The sequence below is a fragment of the Panthera tigris genome, chromosome A2 (genome assembly GCF_018350195.1).
Source record: "Panthera tigris isolate Pti1 chromosome A2, P.tigris_Pti1_mat1.1, whole genome shotgun sequence".
In the NCBI taxonomy this organism is placed as follows: Eukaryota; Metazoa; Chordata; class Mammalia; order Carnivora; family Felidae; genus Panthera; species Panthera tigris.
The window spans coordinates 152,208,987-152,231,820 of record NC_056661.1 but is presented as its reverse complement, the minus strand read 5'-3'; the positions used below and the strand labels follow the sequence as shown (position 1 = coordinate 152,231,820).

Below are 22,834 nucleotides of genomic sequence, written 5' to 3'. Positions count from 1 at the left end.
GTTTTCAGAAATTTTATTACAGTGTGTTCAAGTATGGATTTCTTTTTAATTGTCTGGCTTGACGTTTGTAGACAAGTGAATATGGAGTTTGAGGTCTTTCATCAGTGCTGAGATGTCGGCCATCAAATACTACCGTCCCATTCTTTTCTCTCCACTGCAGACTCTAATTCTCTTACTATTTCCTTTATTCTCTATCCTTTTGTTTTCATGGGCTTTATTCTGAATATTTTCTTCAGCCCTATATATTTTTTAAAATTTTTAACGTATTCATGTTTGACAGAGACAGAGTGGGAGCAGGGAGGGGCAGAGAGAGAGGGAGACACAGAATCCGAAGCAGGCTCCAGGCTCTGAGCTGTCAGCACAGAGCCCAACGTGGGGCTTGAACCCATGAACTGTGAGATTGTGACCTGGTTGGATGATCAACCAACTGAGCCACCTATCTTTTATTAGAACTCTTATCATCTGTGTCTAATTTATTTTTATAACTACCCATTGGGTTCTTTTTTTTAACGTTTTATTTATTTTTGGGACAGAGAGAGAGCATGAACGGGGAGGGGCAGAGAGAGAGGGAGACACAGAATCAGAAGCAGGCTCCAGGCTCTGAGCCATCAGCCCAGAGCACGACGCGGGGCTCGAACCCACGGACCGCGAGATCGTGACCCGAGCTGAAGTCGGAGGCTTAACCGACTGAGCCACCCACGTGCCCCTTCCCATTGGGTTCTTAATTTCAGTTATTTTAGTTTTAGAATTTCCATTTTGTCCACTATGAAATAACTTTTTGTTATACAGTCTCATTTTTCATGTTTGTGAACAGAGTGACCATAATTTTTAAAAATCTGTTTTATAACTTTAATATTTGTTCACCCCCATTGATCTGTTTCTTTTGTCTATTATTTCTGCTGGTTTTCATCCATGTTGCTGTGTTTCCTTATGTACCTGGTTATTTTTATTGTGTGCACAATTGCAATTACACATATTGTAAAAATAAGTAGGATGAGTCATGGGGTTTTTTGTTTGTTGTTGTTGTTTGTTGTTTTTTTGTTTTTTGTTTTGGTTGGGTTGCCTCAGTCAGGTACTTGGGGCCAACAACATTGTGTTACCATATGTCTAGTCTCTGATATTGGGCTATTTGTAGCTAAGTTGTAGACTTTGTAAGGGTTAATTTATTTTAGTCACCTTTCTTTCTATGTGAGGCTCATTGGAAATTTTTTTTCCCCAGGGAAATAGAGATGAGCATAAAAATGTATATCCAAGATTCTCTACCTCAACATTATAATATTTGTGAAAATGTAAGCCTAGAAGCACCTTATAGCGGAATAAAAGATAGCTTCTATCTGTTAAAAAATTTTTTTTTAACATTTATTTACTTTTGAGAGGCAGAGTGTGAGCAAGTGAGGGGAAGAGAGAGAGGGAGACACAGGATCTGAAGCAGGCTCCAGGCTCTGAGCTGTCAGCCCAGAGCCTGACGCAGAGCTTGAACCCATGAACCATGAGATCATGACCTGAGCCAAAGTCAGATGCTTGACCGACTGAGCTACCCAGGTGCCCAAAGATAGCTTTTAAAATGATGTTTTAGAATGATATATTTTTTTCCTTTGATATTTAATGATTTGGAAAAACACTTGCTATATAATACAAAGCAGAAAGAGCAGGATGTGAAACTATATATTCAGTGGGATTCCAGCTATTTATTACACATGCATAGGCAAAGAAAAAGCTTGGGAAGCATCCTATCAAGATGTCAGCAGTAGCCATATCTAGAATTAACACTTTGAGACAATTTTTATTTTCTTCTTTACACTTTTATGGGTCTTTCAAATTTTCTGCAGTGAACACATATTACTCTTATAATCAGGCAATAAAATCAAATTAATGCATTTTATTTAATTATTCATTTATTTTAAAGATTTTATTTTTAAGTAATCTCTACCACCTATGTGGGGGCTTGAACTCACAACCTTAAGATCGAGAGTTGCATGCTCTACCGACTGAGCCAGTCAGGTGTCCCTCAAATTAATGTATTTTAAAAAAGGATATTCCACAGGAAAGCAATACAGTCACAACAGAGCAGATAGACTACATTTAACAGTACCTATCTGGTTGTGTGGGAAAATTTTCAACGTCAGGAAATCCTTGGTTGCATTAAAGAAAAATCTTAATCAAATTTCAAGTTGTATTGGGGCACCTGGGTGGCTCAGTCCATTAAGTGTCCGACTTCAGCTCAGGTCATGATCTCAGTCTGTGAGTTTGAGCCCCATATCGGGCTCTGTGCTGACAGCTCAGAGCCTGGAGTCTGCTTTGGATTCTGTGTCCCCCTCTTTCTCTCTGCCCCTCCCTTGCTCATGCTCTGTCTCTCTCTCTGTCAAAAATAAGTAAACATTAAAAAAAAAATTAAAAAAAACCCCATAGACTCTCAATGTTGGAAAGGGATCTAGAAGCCGTCTGGCCCAATCCTTAACCTAGTAAGGATCCTCTCCTGCAATGAAAGGAGAAGTTAGAGAGTTTGGTATGGCTGCATTTGACTTCTCCTGGCTCTCAAGGTTGTGACTTGGACTTCTGCTAAAATGCCTCAAGTAGCAGGCTTCTTACCAATTGTTAAGGCAGCCAGTTCCACTGTGGGATAGCTCTACCTGTTAGAAAAGTTAGTGAGTAACTAGCGTCAAACAGGTAAGGGCATTTTAAGGTGAAGTTAATGAACAGTAGGAGGGCAGGTCCTGTTCAGCTCTGCAGCCCTATGAGTGGCTATTTCTGGCTCCTTCATTCCCAGCCTTACCATTTGTACAAAATATTTCTGTTGGCACAACACTGCGTGCGGTCAGATCCATTTTGTGTTTAATAAACAGAGATGTGTGTTCTCAAAGAGTAATTTTAAGCTAAGGTTTTGGGGAAATAAACTACACGTTTGTAGTAAACACTCAGCTAGTTTTTCTTTTCCAGTTTGTCCATGTGAAAAGTAAAAAGGACCAGAGAGCCGAGTCAGAGATTGTTGGCCTTCCTTCCCGGTATCCAGCTTCTTCTCTCCGGCCGTGTCTTCTGGTCTCTTCTGTAACCTTCCTTCACCATCTGTCTCTTGTCCAGGCTGCCTGTGGCTTGGACAACCAGCCCTGAGTCAGGAGTCCTGGGTTCCCTTTTCACGTTGTCACCCTCTGTGTGACCTTGGGGGAAGTCATGTAACCTTGGTGATGATGCTTCCCAAGAGATGTGGTGGGGGTTCTCTGGGAGGGAGTCACTTGGGGAAAAATCCAGGGAAATGTTGCCTTCAATCCTCTGTGAGAAAATCTTTGTCTGGGGTCCCCAGGACTCTCCAGAGGGGATAAACTGGTTCTGCTACATATAGTACCTGATACAAAGGGATGTTATGTCCTTTGAGAAACAAACAGGAAAGCTGTGAAGAGACCATGAGAATCAGGAGCACATATTCTGCGTCAGGCTCTGCCACTAATTTGCTGCAGGACTTAGGCACATCCCTTCACCCCCTGGGGTCGTTTACTCAACCCTAAAGCAAGGGGATTGGACTAGAGGATCTCAAAGTTTTCCTCCAGGGGTACAATTCTGTGACTCTGCTCAACACAGTATATTAAATGGAGAAGAAACTAGAGGTGGGAATTGTGCTGAAAAGAGCCTCACCAGTGGATTTGGGGGAAAGTATTATTACAGAAAAATAACTGGGGAGGCTCCCGAGTGACAAATTTGGAGATCTGATGGGTAAAACGCATCCATGACAAACGTTGAGGCGTTCTCTTCTCTTCATAATGAAATTTTATTTTCCTATATCTCACTTCCAGTCAGTCAAAAAGGACGCGGGAGGGTTCCATGATGGAGGGTCTTCTCCTAAGGAATGAGACTCAGCCTTGTGCTGAGGGGAAGGAGGTGAGATGAGATGGAGGGGAGAAGAGAGTGTGCCAGTCAGTGAGAGACGTTGGAGGGCTCTTTCTTTTTTAGGGCATGATCTGGGGGACAGAAAGGTGTAGACCATCCGTGAGGACCCACCTGATGTTGGATGTGCGCCATTGTTCCCTCTGACACTCACTGGAGGGAGTCCACGGCCAGGAGGGAAAGGGAATGTACGTGGCAGGAGATGATTCTGGTTTCAGCACAGAGAACACTGACTTCAGTGTGCTGATGACGTGAATCTTGGATATTACTGTCAACAAATTGCATTTGTGTGTGTGTGTGTGTGTGTGTGTGTGTGTGTGAGTTGAATGTCATTCCCTCTCTTTTTAGCAACCTCAAGCCATTCTCTGTCTCTAGTACTTTGTCTCCATTAACGCATACTGTGAAGGTTTGTGGGTGGCCAGTGCCTGGCCAGTGGTGGGAACTGCTAGGTAAGTGGATGTTAAAATCAATTATGTGAAGGAAGGTCATCTGGCCGGAATTCACTTCAGAAAAATCAGACGCTGTGGAGAATCAGGTTGTTACTTCTGCAGCTACAATTTTATTTTTGGATTAAATTCCTTGCAAGCATTTTAGCTTGCTCTCCACTTACCCCTTTTCATTTTTTAAATTATAATGATCTCCTGAAAGTTGATCCTGTACCGCTGAACATGTGGTCGTGCACAGTATCTTCCTAATCCCCGGTAGAGGGATACAGGGACAAAGGGGGCCCTTTGTTTAAAGGAATGTCCACTTTGAAGAGATGTACAGGGAGTGCTCGCCTCTTTAGCTGGTCAAGAGCCACCTTATAGAATGTCCTCGGGCACAAAAGTGCCTCGCCTGAGACCTGCCCAGACAAGTGTAAAGTGGCCCAAACTGGCATTGTGCCCCAGACTTGTCTAAAGAACAGGAGTAGTGGTACGAAACCGCTAAATGTCCAAAACAGTACTCTTACAGGTGGCCTTAGGGGACTGATTCTGTTCTAAGGGGGTTGTTTCCCTCAAGACCTCGTGCCAACTGTAAGTGTCATTTTCCTTTAAAGCATTGGGTTGAGAGGTGCCTGGGTTCCTCAGTTGGTTAAGTATCCTATTCTCGATCAGGGCTGAAGTCATGATCTCACGGTTCGTGAGTTTCAGCCCCGTGTGGGGATCTGCACTTGGAGTGCGGAGGCTGCTTGGGATTCTCTCTCTCCCTCTCTCTCCGTGCCTCCCCTGCTGGCCCTCTCTCTCAAAGTAAATAAATAAACTTAAAAAAGGAAATAAAATCTTTAAGTGAATAAATGAGGAAGGATGCTTTCAGGCCAGTGAGTGGTCAGGACTCAGTCTTTGGCTCTTTTCTGCCCGTCACCGGAAACCCTCTTGAGGCTCATCACTGTGAAGGGCTCTCCTCTCCCCTTTTCTCTCCTTCCTCCACTGTTGAGATCACAGGAGAGAATCTGGGAAGTTTACTTTGGTCCTAGACCACCTGGACTGTGGGTGCTCGCACTTGAATCGTTCCGACCTTGCATGAGTCAGCGATGCTATGAAATCCTGCGTGTAAGATACCGAGCTCAGTCGGGACACTTGCAGAGAGATGTAAAAGATACCTTTATGGGATTCAAGGTGATTGTGCCACAAGCACCTAAAAGATAAGGAAAAGTAGAAGTTGCCAGTTTCTACACGTGCTGGGCCCCTAGAGCTCACAGAATTGTCTTGGATTATTAACTGTGTCTTCCTTGAAAAAAATAGAGGAAATCTTCCCACGAGGCTAATTTTCTCCTCAGTTCCTTCCCTGCTCCCTCCTTCCTTTTCACAGCCTGGTATTTTGGAAGAGTTGTCGGTATTGTCTTTCTTCACTGGCCAGTGACTTCCCAGTTCCCCAGTCTCTGAATTCTGCCTCCTTCATGCCCCTGAAGGAGGTCCATCAGTGTCACCAGGCACCTCCAGATGCTTCTCAGCTCTCCTGTTGTGTGAGCCCTCCACACAACACTTCTTGAGACACTTGAGAAGTGAGACACTTCTTGAGACACTTCAAGAAGTGTCTCAAGACACTTCTCTCGAATTCTCTTTCTTCGGACTGTTCTCCTCGATCTCCGTTCCTGGTCCGTCTCCTCTGTCCTGCCTTGGAACCTTTCAGGTCTCCCACACTCAGGCCTGATTTCATTGCTTCCCCCTTGTCACAGACCGAATTGTGTCCTCCACCCGCCCCCCCCCCCCCATTCATATGTTGAAGTCCTAACCCCGCACTTCAGAATGTGACCTTATTTGGAAATAGGGTCTTTGTAGAGGTAATTAGTTAAGATGAAGTCATACTCTTACTGGAGTAGTGTGGGCCCCTGCCCCCAACCAACATGTCCGTATTAAAAGGGGAGATTTGGACACAGACACACACACACATGTGAAGATGAAGTCAGATCCCAGAGGCTTCTGTAGCTAAGGAACCCCAGAGATGGCCAGTGAATCACCAGCAGCCAGATCAGAGGCATAGAACAGATTCTTCCCCATAGTCTCAGAAGGAATCATAACGCCCCACCCCTATCACCTTGATCTTCGACATCCACCTCCAGGACTCCTAGACGATGAGTTCTGTTGTTTACGCTACCCAGTTTGTGGTGTCCCCTGTCGAGGCAGTTCTAGTGAGCTGATAAACCCCAGGCCAGTGGCGGACCAATGTGTTGGTCTAGAAGCCTCTTCACTCTTAAACATTATTGAGAACCCCAAAGAGCTTTGGCTTATGTGGATCCTATCTACTAATATTTCCCACACTAGGCATTAAAACTGAGAAATTTAAAAATGCTTGTGTGTGAACTCATTTAAATTCATATGAACCTGTTTATTATGTTAGTATAAACACCTCGTTTTATGAAAGTACTGTATTTTCCAAAACAGTTTCGTGAAGAGTAGCACTGATTGCTTTCTTTTGCAAATCTCTTTAATGTGTGACCAATAGAAGACAGCTGGGTGTCTTTTGCATATCTATTTTTACATTCAGCTCATTGCTCTATGTTTTTTTTTTTTTTTTTTGAAATATACGATGAAAATCTGGTCTCACGTAACTAAGTAGTTTTTAGAAAGGGAAAAAAAATTTTTTTTAATTTTATTTAAATTCAAGTTAGTTACCATATAGTGTAATAACTAACACTACTACAGTAGTAGAATTCACTACTAATTCTAGAGTAGAATTTAGTGATTCATCCCAGGAAAAATGTTTTACTAGACTTTTCAGTAGTTGTGGACATTTTTCTTCGATACTATAGGCCTTTTAAAAAATTTTTGTTAATGTTTATTTATTTTTGAGAGAGAGAGACAGAGTGTGAGCAAGGGAAAGGCAGAGAGCGAGAGAGGGAGACACAGAATCCGAAGGAGGCTCCAGGCTCTGAGCTGTCAGCACAGAGCCCCACGCAGGTCTGGAACCCAGGAACTATGAGATCATGACCTGAGCAGAAGTCAGACGCTTAACTGACTGAGCCACCCACGTGCCCCAACAAGTAGTACTTTTTAAAAGCTTAGTTGCAGTGTGGACTCTGAAACCAAATCAATGACCTTTTCATTAAAATCCCTTGGTTAAGCATGTACTTTTCAGTGGATCATTTGCCCAAGCATGACTTTATAACATCATGCATTGGGCATTTGGGAAATAATGGTTCATTGAGTTTTGCAGATCTCCCAAATGCTGTCCCATTTCATTATACAATAACTTTTAAAACTCACATTTATAAATATCCCCACAGAAATATCCTCATCAGAAAAGTTGTTAGCATTGAGAAGCTGTCACGTTCATGTGGGCGCATAAAAGTTTTCCAAAATGTTAATTGTTATTTGAGAGTTAGAATTTCATCACTGGCAACAAACAATGTCAGTTGTTTTCCTTTGAAGTGACAGAATCATTTGGATCATTTCTGAGAAAATGCCTGCCAAATGCCTATGTCTGAATAACCACAGTGTGTCAGCTGTTCTTTTCAAGTAAGAATGGTGTTCTGTCAAAATAGCTAATTCAGCTGGCAAGTCAAACCATCACTCTTCTTACTTCGTTATGCCACAAACGGGCTTTATGTGTGCTTTCTGTTTTGTCACACGGGGTATTAACGATGAAATGATATTTCGTCTTTTGCCTGGGCCACAGTGCTGGTCTCAGAACTGCTCTGTCTGCTGCGAGGATTGCCTCTCCTTGCGTCCACTCTGCAGTTAGTAACGTGTTTTCTGGGGCGCCTGGGTGGCTCAGTCAGTTAAGCATCAGACTCTTGATTTCAGCTCGGGTTGTGATCTCCTGGATTGTGGGTTCAAGCCCCTTGTCAGGCTCTGCAGGCAGCTCAGAGTCTGCTTGGGATTCTCTCTCTCCCTCTGCCCCTTCTTCGCTCTCTCAAGATAAATAACATTAAAAAAATAAATATGTTTTCCAAGTTGTGCCATTTACCCCTACCCTACCTGCTTCAGAGCCGTCAAGGGCCCCAGATGCTCTTGTGATAAAGGCACAGTCCTTAATACAGCCTGCAGATCATGTCCTCATCCTGCCCGCTTTCTCCCCACCCCCTCATTCTCTCTGCCCTGTGTATACTGCCTTCTTTCCCCAAGAAGGAGTCAGGTTACACGACTTAGAGAGCTGTGTTCTCTCCTTCAGTGTACCCATCTTAGTTCTGACACATTTGTCCCCGTGGTTGTTTAATAATTTGATTACTGAGACTAGACTGTCTCAGCTCTGGGGCCACACTACCTGGTTTCAAGTCCCCTCTCTACCACTTGCTAGTGAGCAACCTTGAATGTGTTACCCATCTCGGATTGCTAATCTGCAAACCAGACAAACAATAACAACGAGGGTTTTAATAATACCTATTTCTTAGGGTTTTGTCTTAAATTTGCCCGTAGTGGGCATCATCTGTTTGCCATTGATATTGGGATTATTACTTTTGCCTGCCCTGCTAGAGTTTACCACAACAGGCACTGTTTTGCCCAATTCGTGCCTTAAGTGCCTAGTGCCTTGCCTGGCACTTCATAGTTGCTCAGTCAATATTTTTGAGATTATTTTATTTTATTGTCGTTTTAATTAAATGTTTGATTTTCTTCAAATTAGCTGATGGATACAAACTGTAAAAATCAAGTCGTACAAAGGGTTTGAAAGAGCAGTGCTCAAATCTCCTCCCTCTCCATTCCATCTGCAGCCTTGTTCTTACTCTTGACTAATTTTGTCCTTTTGTGGTTACTTTCAAAATCTCCAGGGGCGCCTGGGTGGCTCAGTCGGTTGAGCGACCGCCTTCAGCTCAGGTCATGATCTCACGGTTCATGGGTTCGAGGGTTCGAGCCCCACATCAGGTTCTGTGCTGACAGCTCAGAGCCTGGAGCCTGCTTTGGATTCTGTGTCACCCTCTCTCTCTGCACCTCCCCTGCTCATGCTCTGTCTCTCTGTGTCTCAAAAATAATATAAACATTAAAAAAAATTTTTTTTAAATCTCCAAATAATATGCTCACACTGCTCTTCTCAGTTTATTGGCGTTTGACATTATCTTTTGAATTGAATACTTGTTTCTTTTTGGTCTCTCCCATCTCCACTAAAACGTAAGCTCCATAAAAGCCATGACTTTGGGGCGCTTGGGTGGCTCAGTCAGTTGAGTGTCTGAATTCAGCTCACCTCATGACCTCACAGCTCGTGGGTTCGAGCCCCGTTTTGGGCTCTGTGCTGACAGCTAGGAGCCTGGAGCCTGCTTCGGATTCTGTGCCTCCCTCTTTGCCCCAACCCACTCGCATTCTGTCTCTGTCTCTCTCAGAAATACATAAACATTAAAATAATAATAATAAAAAAAAAAAGCAGCGACTTGGTTGTGTTTCCTGCTGTGTCTGCAGAGCCTAAAACAGGGCCTGACGCACTGGGGGTGCCCCATAAATAAGCCCTGGATGAGTAAGCATCAAGACATGCTTCATGAGCATCTGTAGATGCTTACTGTTGTGCTGGCCTCTGAGAGGCACTCAGCGAGCACCAGTAATGCTCCATGGAAATGAAATCGGTGCCGTTTCTATCCTTACTCTCGTAACTGTTACCTTCCCTCTCTTCTTTTGTCTGATCAGTCTCCAGGTCCAGGTCCATTTTATTACTTACACAGCTGTGAATATGAGGCCCGCTCAAGTTGACATTTTGTTTTGTAACATTGCATCACCGAGGGCTTAAAGTTTCCCCTCAAAGCAGTTTCTTGTACTGTTTTTGTCTTTACGGTCCATAATCTGTGATCTGCTCTCCAGAAATCCATAAAGCTCTGAAAACAAAGATGTTTTTATGCACGTGGCAGCACAGTCTGACCTGATTTAACGTGAGGCATGTGTAATTTTTATTGATTCTTCATAGTGAGGATGTATATATTTAAGTACAGAAAGATTAACATGCTTTGATTACAGCGTGCTGCCCCCAGGGCCCATGTGGTGTTATATAACATATAGTATATACCTGGCTTAACTTTCTAAAATAGACGACATTCTGAAATCCAAAAGCCTTCTGGCCCCAAAGTTGAAGACCTGTAATATATGAGCTTTATGTGTTCGTTATGGAAATATCAGGGAATAAAGAAAAGGACAAAACACATAAATCTAAATCCAAATTCTATCCACCATGATGATCTCAGTATAGTTCCTTCCACATCTTTCCTGTATTGATTATACATGTTGAAGAAAGTTCAATGATACTGTTTCATAAAATACTTTTTATCAACAGCGTTCCAAGAACCTGTTTCCTTGTCTGTAGAATGCTTTTCATGCTATTTTAATAGCTGCACTATATTCTATCACAGAGATGTGTCAGAGTTCGCTTAACCGTCTTGTTCTTTTACTTCTTCCTCAAAGCGGCCCCTGAAGAGGGTTCTGCAAAATCTCCAGGGTTCTGTGCACCAGTTTGAAAACCACCAATCTGGCTTAGGATCCTTTTCCAGTGAAGGAACTGAGTCAGTCCAGACTCAGTGAAGGAACTGAGTCTCCTGACGGGTAGCCGCCTTCCCTGGGGCCACTCAACCCCCCCGGGCTACTTTGATTTAGAACACACATCTCCAGAGATTTGTCTCTGTCCTCTCTCCACTATATAACGCCAGCTAAGCACAATTCTTTGCTCTTTCTGAAATCTTTTTTTTTTTTAACCTTTTATTTTGAAATAATTACAGATTTTACAGAAAGTTGCAAATAGTACAGGGAGGTCTTGTGTGCCCTTCAAGCAGTTTTCCCCATTGGTTATTTACATGGGGAAATTGACAATGATAGAAAGCTTGTATATGGTTCTGTGTCATTTTATCACATGTATAGATTCACATCTCCAGCACCATAGTCAAGCTGTAGAACTGTTCTGTCACCATGAAGATTTTCCTCATGTTGCTCCCTCATAGACACACACATACACCACCACCATGACCATTCCTAATGCCTAACAACCAGTAATTTCTTCTCCATCTCTATAATTTTTGTCATTTAGAGAATGTTGTCTAACTGGAATCATATAGTGCATGACTTTTTCAGATTGGTTTTTTTTTTTTTTTTTCACTTAATCACCTTGAGATCTATCCAGGTTGTTGTGTTTATCAATAGTTATTGCTTTTAGTGATGAGTGGTATTCTCAGGTATGAATATACCATAAGCAGGATATTTTGGTTGTTTCCAGTTCTGGGCTATTACAAATGAAACTGCTATGATTGATGTATAGCTTTTTTAGGGGTGAACGTAAGTTCCATTCTCTGGGATAAATAGCATGAGTGTGATTGCTGGGTCCTAAGGAGAGTGCATATTTAGTTTTTTTTAAAAAGCTGCCAAACAGGGGCTCCTGGGTGGCTCAGTCGGTTAACCATCTGACTTTGGCTCAGGTCATGATCTTGTGCCTTGTGGGTTTGAGCCCCGTGTCAGGCTCTGTGCTGGCAGCTCAGAGCCTGGAGCCTGTTTCAGATTCTGTCTCCCTCTCCCTCTGCCTCTCCCAATCTCATGCTCTGTCTCAGTGTCGCAAAAATAAGTAAACACTAAAAACAAATATTTTTTTTAAAAACTGCCAAACAGTTTTCCAGAGTGTACCATTTTACATTTCCACTGGCAATACATGACACATCCAGTCTGTCCACATTTTTGCCAGTGTTTGGAATTGTCACTATTTATTATTTGTCATTGTTCTGATAGGTATATACTGATATTTCATGGTGGTTTTAATTTGTATTTCCCTAATGGCTAATAATGTTGAACGTCTCTTCCTGTGCTTAGTGGCCATCTGTACATCTTTTTAGGTAAAATGTCGTATGGCTTTGGCCCATTTTTCCAATTGGATTGTTTGATATTTTGTTGAAGTTTGAAAACCTGATAAATTCTAGGTATGAGTCCTTTATCAGATACGTGATTTGCGTATATTTTCTCCCAGTCTTGAGCTTGTCTTTTTATCCTTTTTTCTAGAATCTTTTGCACAGCAAATTTTTGAATTAATTTTTTTTTTACTTCTCTTGTGGATAGCAATTTATGTGTCTTATTATAGGAACTCTTCACCAAACCCTCGGTTCTGAAAATGCTCTACTATGTTTCTGCTCAAAATTTTCTAGTTTTACATTTGAAATTTATCCCTGATCCATTTTGGGTTAATTTTTGTCAAGGGCGTGAAGGTTGTTAGGTCTTCGTTCCATTTTTGGCCTGTGGATGTCCATTTGCTCTAGCACCATTTGCTGAGAAGGTGATCTTTCCTCTACTGAAATGCTTTCCACTTTTGTCAAAAATCAGTTGGCCTGACTTGTGTTGGTCTATTTCTGGATTCTCTATTTTCTTGCATTCACCTATTTGTCTGTCTTTCCCCCGGCACCACAATCTTGATTAGTGTAGCTGTATGGTAAGTCTTGAAATTAACTAGAGTGGTTTCTCCTACTTTATTTTTCTATTCATTATACCTCTGCTGATAAGACCCTGGCTGGGAGGAGAGGAATGCCTGGTTACTGGTCCCCACATGGCCTCAATGAGGGGGTGGCCTCATTGCCAATGGCAATTGGGAAAGTTCCCATTAGATCTCCTCTGACATCACCCAGTGAGGTTAACAAAGGGTGTCTTATTACCACAGGGTGAGTCTGGGAGTTCAGACTCCGCACTTGGTCTTCTCTGACACGATACTGGAGGGTGTCGCTTTGGTACACGTGGGGGAAGGTAGAAGACTGGGCTCTCCCCACTTGGGCTTTGCTGACATGGGTGGGCATAGAATCACAGTTTTTTCTGTGGTGTTTGGCTGGATTAGAGTGATTACTATCTGAAAGTCTTCTTTCTTACTAGGCTGCCTCTTTCCTGATGCCTTGGCTAGAGAGAGCAGGCTGTATTGGGGATTTTTTTTCTATCTGCCTACCTTGCTGGCTTCTGCAGCACCATGCCTAGAACATAACAGGCAAAAGAAACCCCAGAGAACTTGCCTCTGTCATTCCTCACACCCTGAGGTTCCTAGAAGGTCTGTCTTCTCTCTACCTTTCAGAGTCTTCTAATATTTCTTGTACGTATAATGTTCCGGGTTTTCAGTTTTAGTTATTGGGAAGAAAAAATATTTCCACTCCATCTTTCCAGAAGCAGAATCAAAGTAATTTTTCAAAAATGTCAATCAGTTGGGGTGGCTGGGTAGCTCCGTTGGTTAAATGGCTGACTTGATTTCGGCCGAGGTCACGATTTTACGGTTCATGAGTTCGAGCCCACATTGGGCTGTACGCTCGCATACAGATCCTCTGTCTCCCTCTCTCTGCCCCTCCCACGCACATGCACTTGCACGTGCGCTCTCTCTCTCTCGCACTCTCTCTCTCAAAAAGAAATAAATGTTAAAAAAAAATTTTTTTTTAATGTGAATCAGTTAAGTAATGTCATTTCTCTGCTTCACAATTTCCAAGGGCTTCCCGGTATGATTGTAAAAAATAAAATATATATAAATCATAATCAAAATATATAAAATCAAAATTTCCTAATCATAATCAAAATATATAAAATCACAAGTTCCTAAAAAAAGCGAAAGAACAAAATCCAAATTTCCTATCGGCCCATCAGAACTTCCGTGGCTCCCTGTTTCCACTCTGATGTGCTTTATACTCCCTCTCCCCACCCCTCTCATGCCCCAGCCACATTGGCCTCCTTTCTGTTTCTTGAATGTGTTGCGCCTTCTTGGACTATGAAACAATATCACGCGTAGTTGTCAACAGGGACTCTGGTGTTAGATGACCTGTCCCGAGTGACTGTGTGACCTTGGGCCACTTTCTTGGCCTTTTTGCGCCTCTGTTTCCTCATATGTGACTTGAGAATAAGAATACTGTCGGCCTCCTAGGGTTATTGAAACGATTAAATAGATTGGCCCATGTGATGTAATTTGAGGTACTCTAAAGTGCAGGAACGATACCCAGCGCAGAGGAAGCATTCAGCTGTGGGGATGAAGTTACCTACACCTCCCTGCTCTTGAATGGCTGTTTCTGTTGCCTGGAATACCTCCTGCCCGCCCCCCCCCCCAACTCCCACCCCCCCCAACCCCACTTTTTTTTGCAAGACTGACTCATTTAAATCTTCCACGCCTCAGCCTAAATGGCCTTATCTGCTTATGTAAAGTAGTCTCTCTTCCTTTCTCTAAAGCCTATCTTTCTATAATAGCACTTTTTATAATCTGTGATATCTGGCTAACTTATTACTCGTTTACTGTTCGTCTCTTGCCCCGTGGACAAGAAGCTTGGTGAGGGCAAGCACTCTTGTCTCTTACTCACTGCCCTACCCCCACCCCGCCCCCCACCCCCAGCCCCGAACAGAAGGAGCCACATAGTAGACTCTTAATAAAGATTTATTGAATGGATGCAAGAATTCAGGTCATTTATGGTTACACACCTATTACACATAATGCTGCAATAGACATTATTGTGGTTAAATTTCCGTATACAACTTCCAAATTTTTTCGTAGGATGAACTTCCTAGAGTGGGGTTGCTGGGTCAAAGGATATACACATGGCCTTTCAGACAGATTGTATTAATTTATTGTCCTGCCAGTGTCCTGTGAGTGTGTTGTCCTTCTGCATTTTCCACTTAGGGCTTTAGGAGGGAAAAAAAGAAGCAAACCTTGAAATGCATTCTCCCTCCTCTCCTTCTCCATTCAAAATAATTAATATTCTGTTATACTTTGCAGATGAGGATACTGGGAACCTGGGGTTAAATAAGCTTCCCCAGGGTCAATGGCAGAGCTGGGATCGTGGCTCGGGTCGTTTGGTTGTAAACTCTGGTCTTAACCATCAAGGTGTGCTTTTCGTCTATATTTTTCCTCAGTGATTCCTGGGCACTGGGACATTTGAGGACGTCTGCACCACCCACTGACCGGGGGACCCAGCAAACCCCACCTGGGCTGAAGAGCAGAATGGGAGGTAGGCAGCGGAAGGGGCATGAGGAGGGAGGCACCAGTCGAGGCAGGGGCTCCTCTTGCCTCGAGTTCATTTGGCAAGAGAGACGGAATCAGTGTCGGTCATTCTCTTTGCAGTTGCCAGTTCTAATCCTTCTCCTCTGCTTTGTGGGTCCTGAGTTCAGCCTTGAGAAGTCTGACCAGGTGAGGCTGGGCTCGAGTGATTCTGCCATGTTGGGGTGGGTGGCTCTGGCCAACCTCTGTGTCTGAAGAAACCCGAGCATTGCTTTTCCTACAGGCCTCGTTACAGGCCACCTGCTCCCCCCAGGGGCCCTGGCCTCCACTCCCCCAGGTTCAAGCTGCCCCTTCTCAGCTGATCTTCCCAAACTGCCTGCATTCACCCTGCTGCCTCCCAAGGTAAAGTTAGATTTTCCACCCTGTGTTCTCAAAAGCAATAGTTCTAATTTGATGACGCACAAGCATCACCTGAGGCGCTTACTAAAAAGACCTCAGACAACCTGGGCCATTTGAATATTGACGGGATATTTGATTACTGTTGAATTACTGTTGAATTTTAAGTGTGACCATGGTATTACATATGTGTGTATTATATATGTAATATATATGAATATGTATCTTTTAGGTTACATATGTATTATATATATATTATATTATTATATAGTATATAATATATGTATATGAAAATGTATCTTTTAGGTTACATATGTATTATGTATATTATATTATATATAATATATATTATAATATATATAATATAATATATGTTAATGAAAATGTATCTTTTAGGTTACATATGTATTATATATAATATATAATACATAATATATAATATATAATATATATTATATATAATATAATATATGTATATGAAAATGTATCTTTTAGAGATACATACTGAAATATTTTGAAAGAAGAAATATGTGTGGGATTAGCTTCAACGTAGCCTGGGGTGGGTAGGAGAAGTGGGTGAAAGAACTGATGATACAAAATTCACCAGTTGATGCTGAGCAGTGTGAATATGGGGGTGCCTTATATTGGTCTCTGTACTTTTGCGGTTGCTTTAATTTTTCCACTCTAAAAAGTAACAACAGCAACAAAACACCCTTCTTATTCTAGGGTACATGTGCCACTCACCCCAGGTGGGTGCATGAAGGGATCTGCACCCCCCCCCACCCCCCAGGAAAGCTGCTTTGCCAAGCTCATTATTGTGAACGAAGGTGGCCACTGCAGAGGACCCCCAACCAGGAGACGCGGTGTAATTGCTTTACTCCTCTGCTCCTCGGCCCCCTCCACCAAATAAGTTGATCAGGACAGTAATTCTCGGTCAAAGGGTAAATAGTCATGTCTGGCCCTGTCTCTTTACCTGGGCCACACTGGAAGCCGATCTTAGCTATTGAGTGTTTATCTGTCTGTTCTCTGTTGCAAGTGAAGTGTTTTTGAAGATAGTTGTTGATAAGATAGTGGGCATGATTTGTTTTTCATGTCCCAAAAGATTTCATTTTACAGTGACAAGAAGGAGTGTTTGATGTGCTTAGTAGATGCACTGGAAGGTTGTCTCTAGGGCCCTTCTAAGTCCTCTAGAAACCTTTCCCAAAACTCTGCCCACCGAGGGGTGAGTTACTTTTCTTACAGGAGAAAGTCACTGCTTCCACTGCTGGGGCTCCAAGGTCGTGGCCCTGGGCTCAGGTGGCTGGGGGAGGGAGGGGGTTTGAGCAGGGCTGGCCGGTGAGGCAGGTTCTCCTCACTCCCAGGCAGGTGTTGATACAACAGAGCTGCCTCTGGGCTCTGTAGGCACCTAGGGAGGAGAAGCACCGGGAGGGGCTCTTTGCCTTAGGGAAGCTACCCAAGGAATCCTGGTCCCAGGCCTGTCACTCACAGGCCCTGACCAAACACAGCTGCCTCTGGGGGATCCCTGCTAGGGGGGTTGGGCCGAGGGAGTACCAGAGAGCTGTAGCCCCCGCCCTGCTGCGGATCCCTGTCTAGAGCCTGCTGGGACAAAGCCGGGGTAAGAAGGCCCTTTACACTGTGTTCTTGGTCTGCTTGATGCTAATGTCTTGTGTCTCTCTTCTACGGAAACATTCCTTTATTTATCAGAGAGGGTAGTATGAAAAGTTTTGAGTCATCTTTTGTCAAAAGGCAAAAAATGCAGCATCAGGCGATGCATTCTGGAGGGAGGGATGATGTTTGGTCTCTAGTCAATAAATTGGGCAATAACTTTTGAGAACCTGCTTTGTGGCTGAGCTATACTGGTGATAGAATGGAAAACATGACATAGTTCTCACCTCATGGAAGTTACTGGTTAGTGGGCAACACAAACGTGAAACAAGTAGTTGCCGATGATTTATCTTCTGGGAGTACTGGTTTCACGTGGTGGTGGTGGTCTGAAAGGGCTTAGGGTAGAAGAGGATCTTTGCACTGAGGCTCCAATGACAGGATTGTGTTGGGTGCATGGAAACCAGGGGGACTTGGGGAGGAAGAAAGTGAGGTTCCAAATCTAGGGGAATGCATGGACAAAGGTCCTGAGGTAGGAGGGAGCTCCGGGAGACATTGTGTGTCCAGAGAGCAGTGTGAAGGGCAATGAAGCTGGAGGGGAAGGCAAAGGCCAGATATACAGCCTTTTTGTTGGCCAAATCAAGGGTTTTAGACTTGATTCTATGAGAAATAGAGATAAAAGAATAATTAAAGCAGAGAAGGGATAACCCCAGTGTCTGTCAAACAGCAGCTACTGTATATATTATAAAATGAAATGAGAAAAAGGGGCCCATTCTGGAGGTGTGATAGTTATTCCAGAAGGTTGGTCTTTGGGGAAATTGATTTGGCTTGGCAGTGTTAGAGCAGTCCAGAGGGCCTTTGATGGGAGTGGGTTCTACATGAATACCCTTTTTCCATACAGAGGACATACATACAGATTTATTTCATTCTGGCTGACTGCACAGGGTTCTGTGAGTCAGCTTAATCACTGTCCTGTTGATGGATATCTGGTTTAGATCCATTTATTATAATTATGATATACAATGTTATCAGGAACATCGTTGTGCATACATTTTCCCATACATCTTCAAGTTTGTCCAGATGAATAGCAGTGAAAATCCTGGGTCATGGATATGAGTGCTATAAAATTTGATAGACACTGACAAATTGCTCTCTGAAAAAAACTGTCCAAATGTACACTTCCAAGACTAAAGTACAGTGTATGAAGATGCCTGCTCTCTCATACCGTCCACAACATGGGTCTTTACTCATATTTTTTAATCTCTTGCCAGTCCGATAGGTGGTGAAAAGTGCTATCTTGTTTTTGTTTATATTTTTAGAATTAAGAGTCATTCCTGTTGGATTTTTTTCCCCTGTCGGATATTAATATAATGCAACTAAAGCCAGTTTTCATCCTAAGGCTTCTATACTCTTATTCCCTCCGATGTCTTTGTCTCCTGCAGACCAAGGCTGTGTCAAGATGGCGTCCGTGTTTCGCAGTGAGGAGATGTGTTTGTCCCAGCTGTTTCTCCAGGTGGAGGCTGCATATTGCTGTGTGGCTGAGCTTGGGGAGCTTGGACTGGTTCAGTTCAAAGATGTAGGTGCCACATTCTTGGGAGACCAGAGGAAGGTGGGGTGGGTGTAGACATCTCTTTCACACCAACTTCTTGGTAGTGAACTAAGTTCAGGGAGTAGAGCCCTGAGCTGGGATAGATGGAGTTCCACGTGGTTCTAGTTGTTCTGGCTAAGGTTTGTGATAACGTTGAGAAGTGACTTGCAAACATGTTCTCCTTTCCTCTAGATGTATCTCTTCTATAGGAATGTTTTGAGGCTCTAATGCAGTCACTACATGTTAGATGGCATTATACTTTATTTCCTACATAGTACCTTCAAAGAATTAGAGCTCTCCAATGGGCATGTGGACTACCAAACCTTGTTCCGAAGACAGAAACCAATTGTTCCTAACTAGCTGGTCTGAGGACAAAGTGCACAGTCTCCCTAGAGTGACATTCTAGGGCTAGACAGTCTTGAGTGTGATGTTGGGGTATCATTTCTCAGAGGTGGTTTGGATCCTTACCAAGCTTTTTTGAACAACGTTCTTTACTCCTTTACTTCCTCACCAAGATCACAATCAAAACTAAGCTCCTGCAGGGAAGGATCTTGTCTTGTTCTGTGTGTTCTTAGTTTCTAGTACAGGACCTCACGTGAGGCAGTTCCTTAATAACATTTGTTGGGTTGAGCTGAGGGTCACCATCACTAGGACACTGAATTTTTGTTGATGATTGTGATAACATTGCATGGAGCTATGCAATTTCAAGATCCTGTCGTATTCATGACTCCACTGAGGATTTCAAGGCTCATTTGGATGTAAATCCAACTAAAAGCAAGGAAACCTTAACTGTGGGAGGACTTTCTAAGTGTAGGAAGACCAGAGCTGAGGCATTTGGGAGATTGCGTATAAGAACATCAAGGTGTGTTTTGCCTGTAACTTACCTGTCTCATGCATGAAAGTATCTATTCCGAAGATGGTTCCGGCAACCTTCCCCAGAATTAATAATAATACTAATACTAATAATACTACTACTACTAATAATAATAATTCCCCAGCATTAATAATAATAATAACCAAAGGGAATACATTGGCATCTGTTGCTACTAATGTGTGGCTTCTGGTTTCCCCCCACTCTAGTTAAATGTGAATGTGAACAGCTTCCAAAGAAAATTTGTGAATGAAGTCAGAAGGTGTGAGTCGCTGGAGAGAATTCTTCGTAAGCCAGTTTTCTGTTTACTGTCTAAGTGTCACCTGGTTGGGAGGTAAATGGTTTGCAGAACTAGATTATAACAAACATGTACCTGTTTGTATACTTTTTGAGGTGATTCTAGAGACAGAGTGGGGAAATTAGGGTTGGGCTGCTGGTGCCATGGCAGTCCTGGGGGGCAAGGGGCGGGGGTGGCGGGGAACTCAGGTAGCTGGGCTGGCTGAAAGGTACCTGTCTGCTTGGGCCCACTTCTTAGGTGAGAAAACACAATCACCTTGGGCTCTCTCGTGGGGTTTCATCCCACAGGTTTTCTGGAAGATGAGATGCAAAATGAGATCGCAGTTCAATTGCCAGAGAAAGCCCCACCAACCCCTCTCCCACGGGAAATGATTACCCTGGAGGTAGGTTCTTTTCTACTTTGCTAAAGACAGTCACGAAGCCTGTCTCCTGAGGAGCTCAAAAAAACCACTCACGGATCTTTACCCAGTTGCAGAAGGTGTAGGGGCGGATTTATGTGACTGTCTACTTTTCAGTATTAATCCCCCAAGAAAATCCCACTGTAAAATTTTTATTTTCATTTTAAATGTTTATTTACTTTGAGAGAGAGAGTGGGTGTGTGCATGTGAGCTGGGGAAGGACAGAGGAGAGGGAGAGACAGAATGCCAAGCAGGCTGCATGCTGTCAGTGCAGAGCCCCAGATGGGGCTCAATCCTGCCAACCATGAGATCATGACCTGAGCTGAAACCAAGAGTTGGAAGCTTAACCCACTGAGCCACCCAGGCACCCCACCCCCACTGTACAATTTTTAGAGTCACTTCTGATCATGGGGAGAGCTCTTTTTTTCTCCTACTGCAGCCCGAATGGAGCTCACCCCACTTTGAGAAGTGGTTTCATTGATGGACATAAATTCTCTCTCTCTTTTTTAATGTTGTATCTATCTATCTATCTATCTATCTATCTATCTATCTATCTATCTATCTATTTGAGAGATATAATTTTTATTGAGTATTCCCTAGGTCCAAAATACTGCTCAAAACATATTGTATGTTTTACATGTAATTGTAATTGGTCAATGATTGTCCCTATTTACAGGTCAAATATTTGAATCAGATGTCAAGTAACATTTCTGTCATCATAGAGTTAATAAATGAAGGAGCCAGGAACTTATCCCATTGGTAGTCAGAACCCATATACTTTTTGTGGGGGAGATACATTTTATTTTGAAATAATTACAAATTTATAAAAAAATTGAAAGAATAGGCCAGGAAACTCCTGTGTATACTTGTCTCAAATACCTTAACCGTTAATATTTTGCATATTTTTTCTCTCTTATTTTCTCTTTCACTCCCTTTTGCTCTCTTTTTCTTTTTCTTCTCCTTATACACACTACACACAGATAAATGTGCATACAAGTTTTTTCTAAACTATTTGAGAGTAAGCTGTAGATACGTCCTTAACCCCTAAATACTTTAGAGTACTTTTCATGAGAACAAGGACATCCTTTTGCATAAACACACTACAGTGATCAAAATCAATACATTAACATTGAGACAATACTATTATATATCTCATTTACAGACCTTGTTCAAATGTGACCAACTGTCTCAACAATGTCATTTACAGAAAATTTGACAAATTTTATAGTCTGTCTATTCTCCTCTCCAGTCTAGTATCATGCATTGTATTTAATTGTTATTGCACTTTATTCTTATCTCTCTGCCACAAGTCCTCAGTCTTACTGTCTTACTCAACCATAAAAATTTTGAGAAGTCTTAACCATTTACTAGAGTGTCCCTCAACTTGGGTTTACCTGATTTTCTATGCTTATGATTAGATTCAACTTTTGCATTTCTGCCGGGAATACCACACAGTGATACTACATCCTTCTCAGTGCATTATGTAAGTTGGCACATGATATCCATTTGTCCCAGAATTGGTGACATTAAATTTGATCTCTTGGTTAAGGTTGTATTCATCAGATTGCACTCATGTAAAGTTAATATTTTCCCATTGTTCACTTAAATATTTTGTGTGGGGATACTTGGAGGCTATGGAAATACTCTGTTCTATGATCCATTGATGATTTTTTTTTTTTACTTTATATTTCTTTTTGTTTTAAATAATTTGTTTATTTTTTAATTTACATCCAAGTTAGTTAGCATGTAGTGCAATAATGATTTCAGGAGTAGATTCCTTAATGCCCCTTAACCCATTTGGCCCATCCCCCCTCCCACAATCCCTCCAGCAAGCTTCTGTTCTCTATATTTAAGAGTCTCTTATGTTTTGTTCCCCTCCCTGTTTTTATATTATTTTTGCTTCTCTTCCCTTATGTTCATCTGTTTTGTATCTTAAAGTGTCATATGAGTGAAGTCATATGATATTTGTCTTTCTCTGACTGACTAATTTCACTTAGCATAATACCCTCTAGTTCCATCCAGGTAGTTGCAAATGTAATGTTTTATTTATTTTTGAGAGACCGCAAGCAGGGGAGGAGGAGAAAGAGGGGGACAGAGGATTGGAAGTGGGCCCAGCTCTGAAAGCAGTGAACCTGATGTGGGGCTTGAACTCACCAACTGCAAGATCATGACCTGAGCCAAAGTCGGACGCTTAACTGACTGAGCCACCCAGGACACAAAGTTCTTAGAAGCAGTGAAGTCTTGTCTATATGATGCTACTGAACAAGACTTTTGCTGGCACAATGGGATCTTCTTTTTCTTGTCTTGTCTTCCTTCTTTTCTTAACTATTGTCACTGTACTATACATTATAGCCTAAGGATTTATTTATCTTTTAGCTGGAAGACCACCTTCACCCATTTCACACCCTGAAGCCCCCATAACCACCAATCTGTTCTCTGTATCTATGAGTTCAACTTTTTGTTTTTTTTTCTTTTCTTTTCTTTTGTTTCTTTCTT

The 22,834-nt window shown here is 42.5% G+C and overlaps 1 protein-coding gene across 1 annotated transcript in view; it reads left to right on the top strand.

The window, feature by feature from the left end:
• The window catches only part of ATP6V0A4 (ATPase H+ transporting V0 subunit a4), a 92,202-nt gene that overhangs the window by 4,140 nt on the left and 65,228 nt on the right, over window positions 1-22,834 (top strand). The window contains exons 2-5 of the mRNA XM_042973280.1: window positions 15,102-15,196; window positions 18,627-18,760; window positions 19,853-19,931; window positions 20,229-20,323. Coding sequence (XP_042829214.1) covers window positions 15,102-15,196; window positions 18,627-18,760; window positions 19,853-19,931; window positions 20,229-20,323 — 403 coding nt within the window. The remainder of the gene's footprint in view (window positions 1-15,101; window positions 15,197-18,626; window positions 18,761-19,852; window positions 19,932-20,228; window positions 20,324-22,834) is intronic.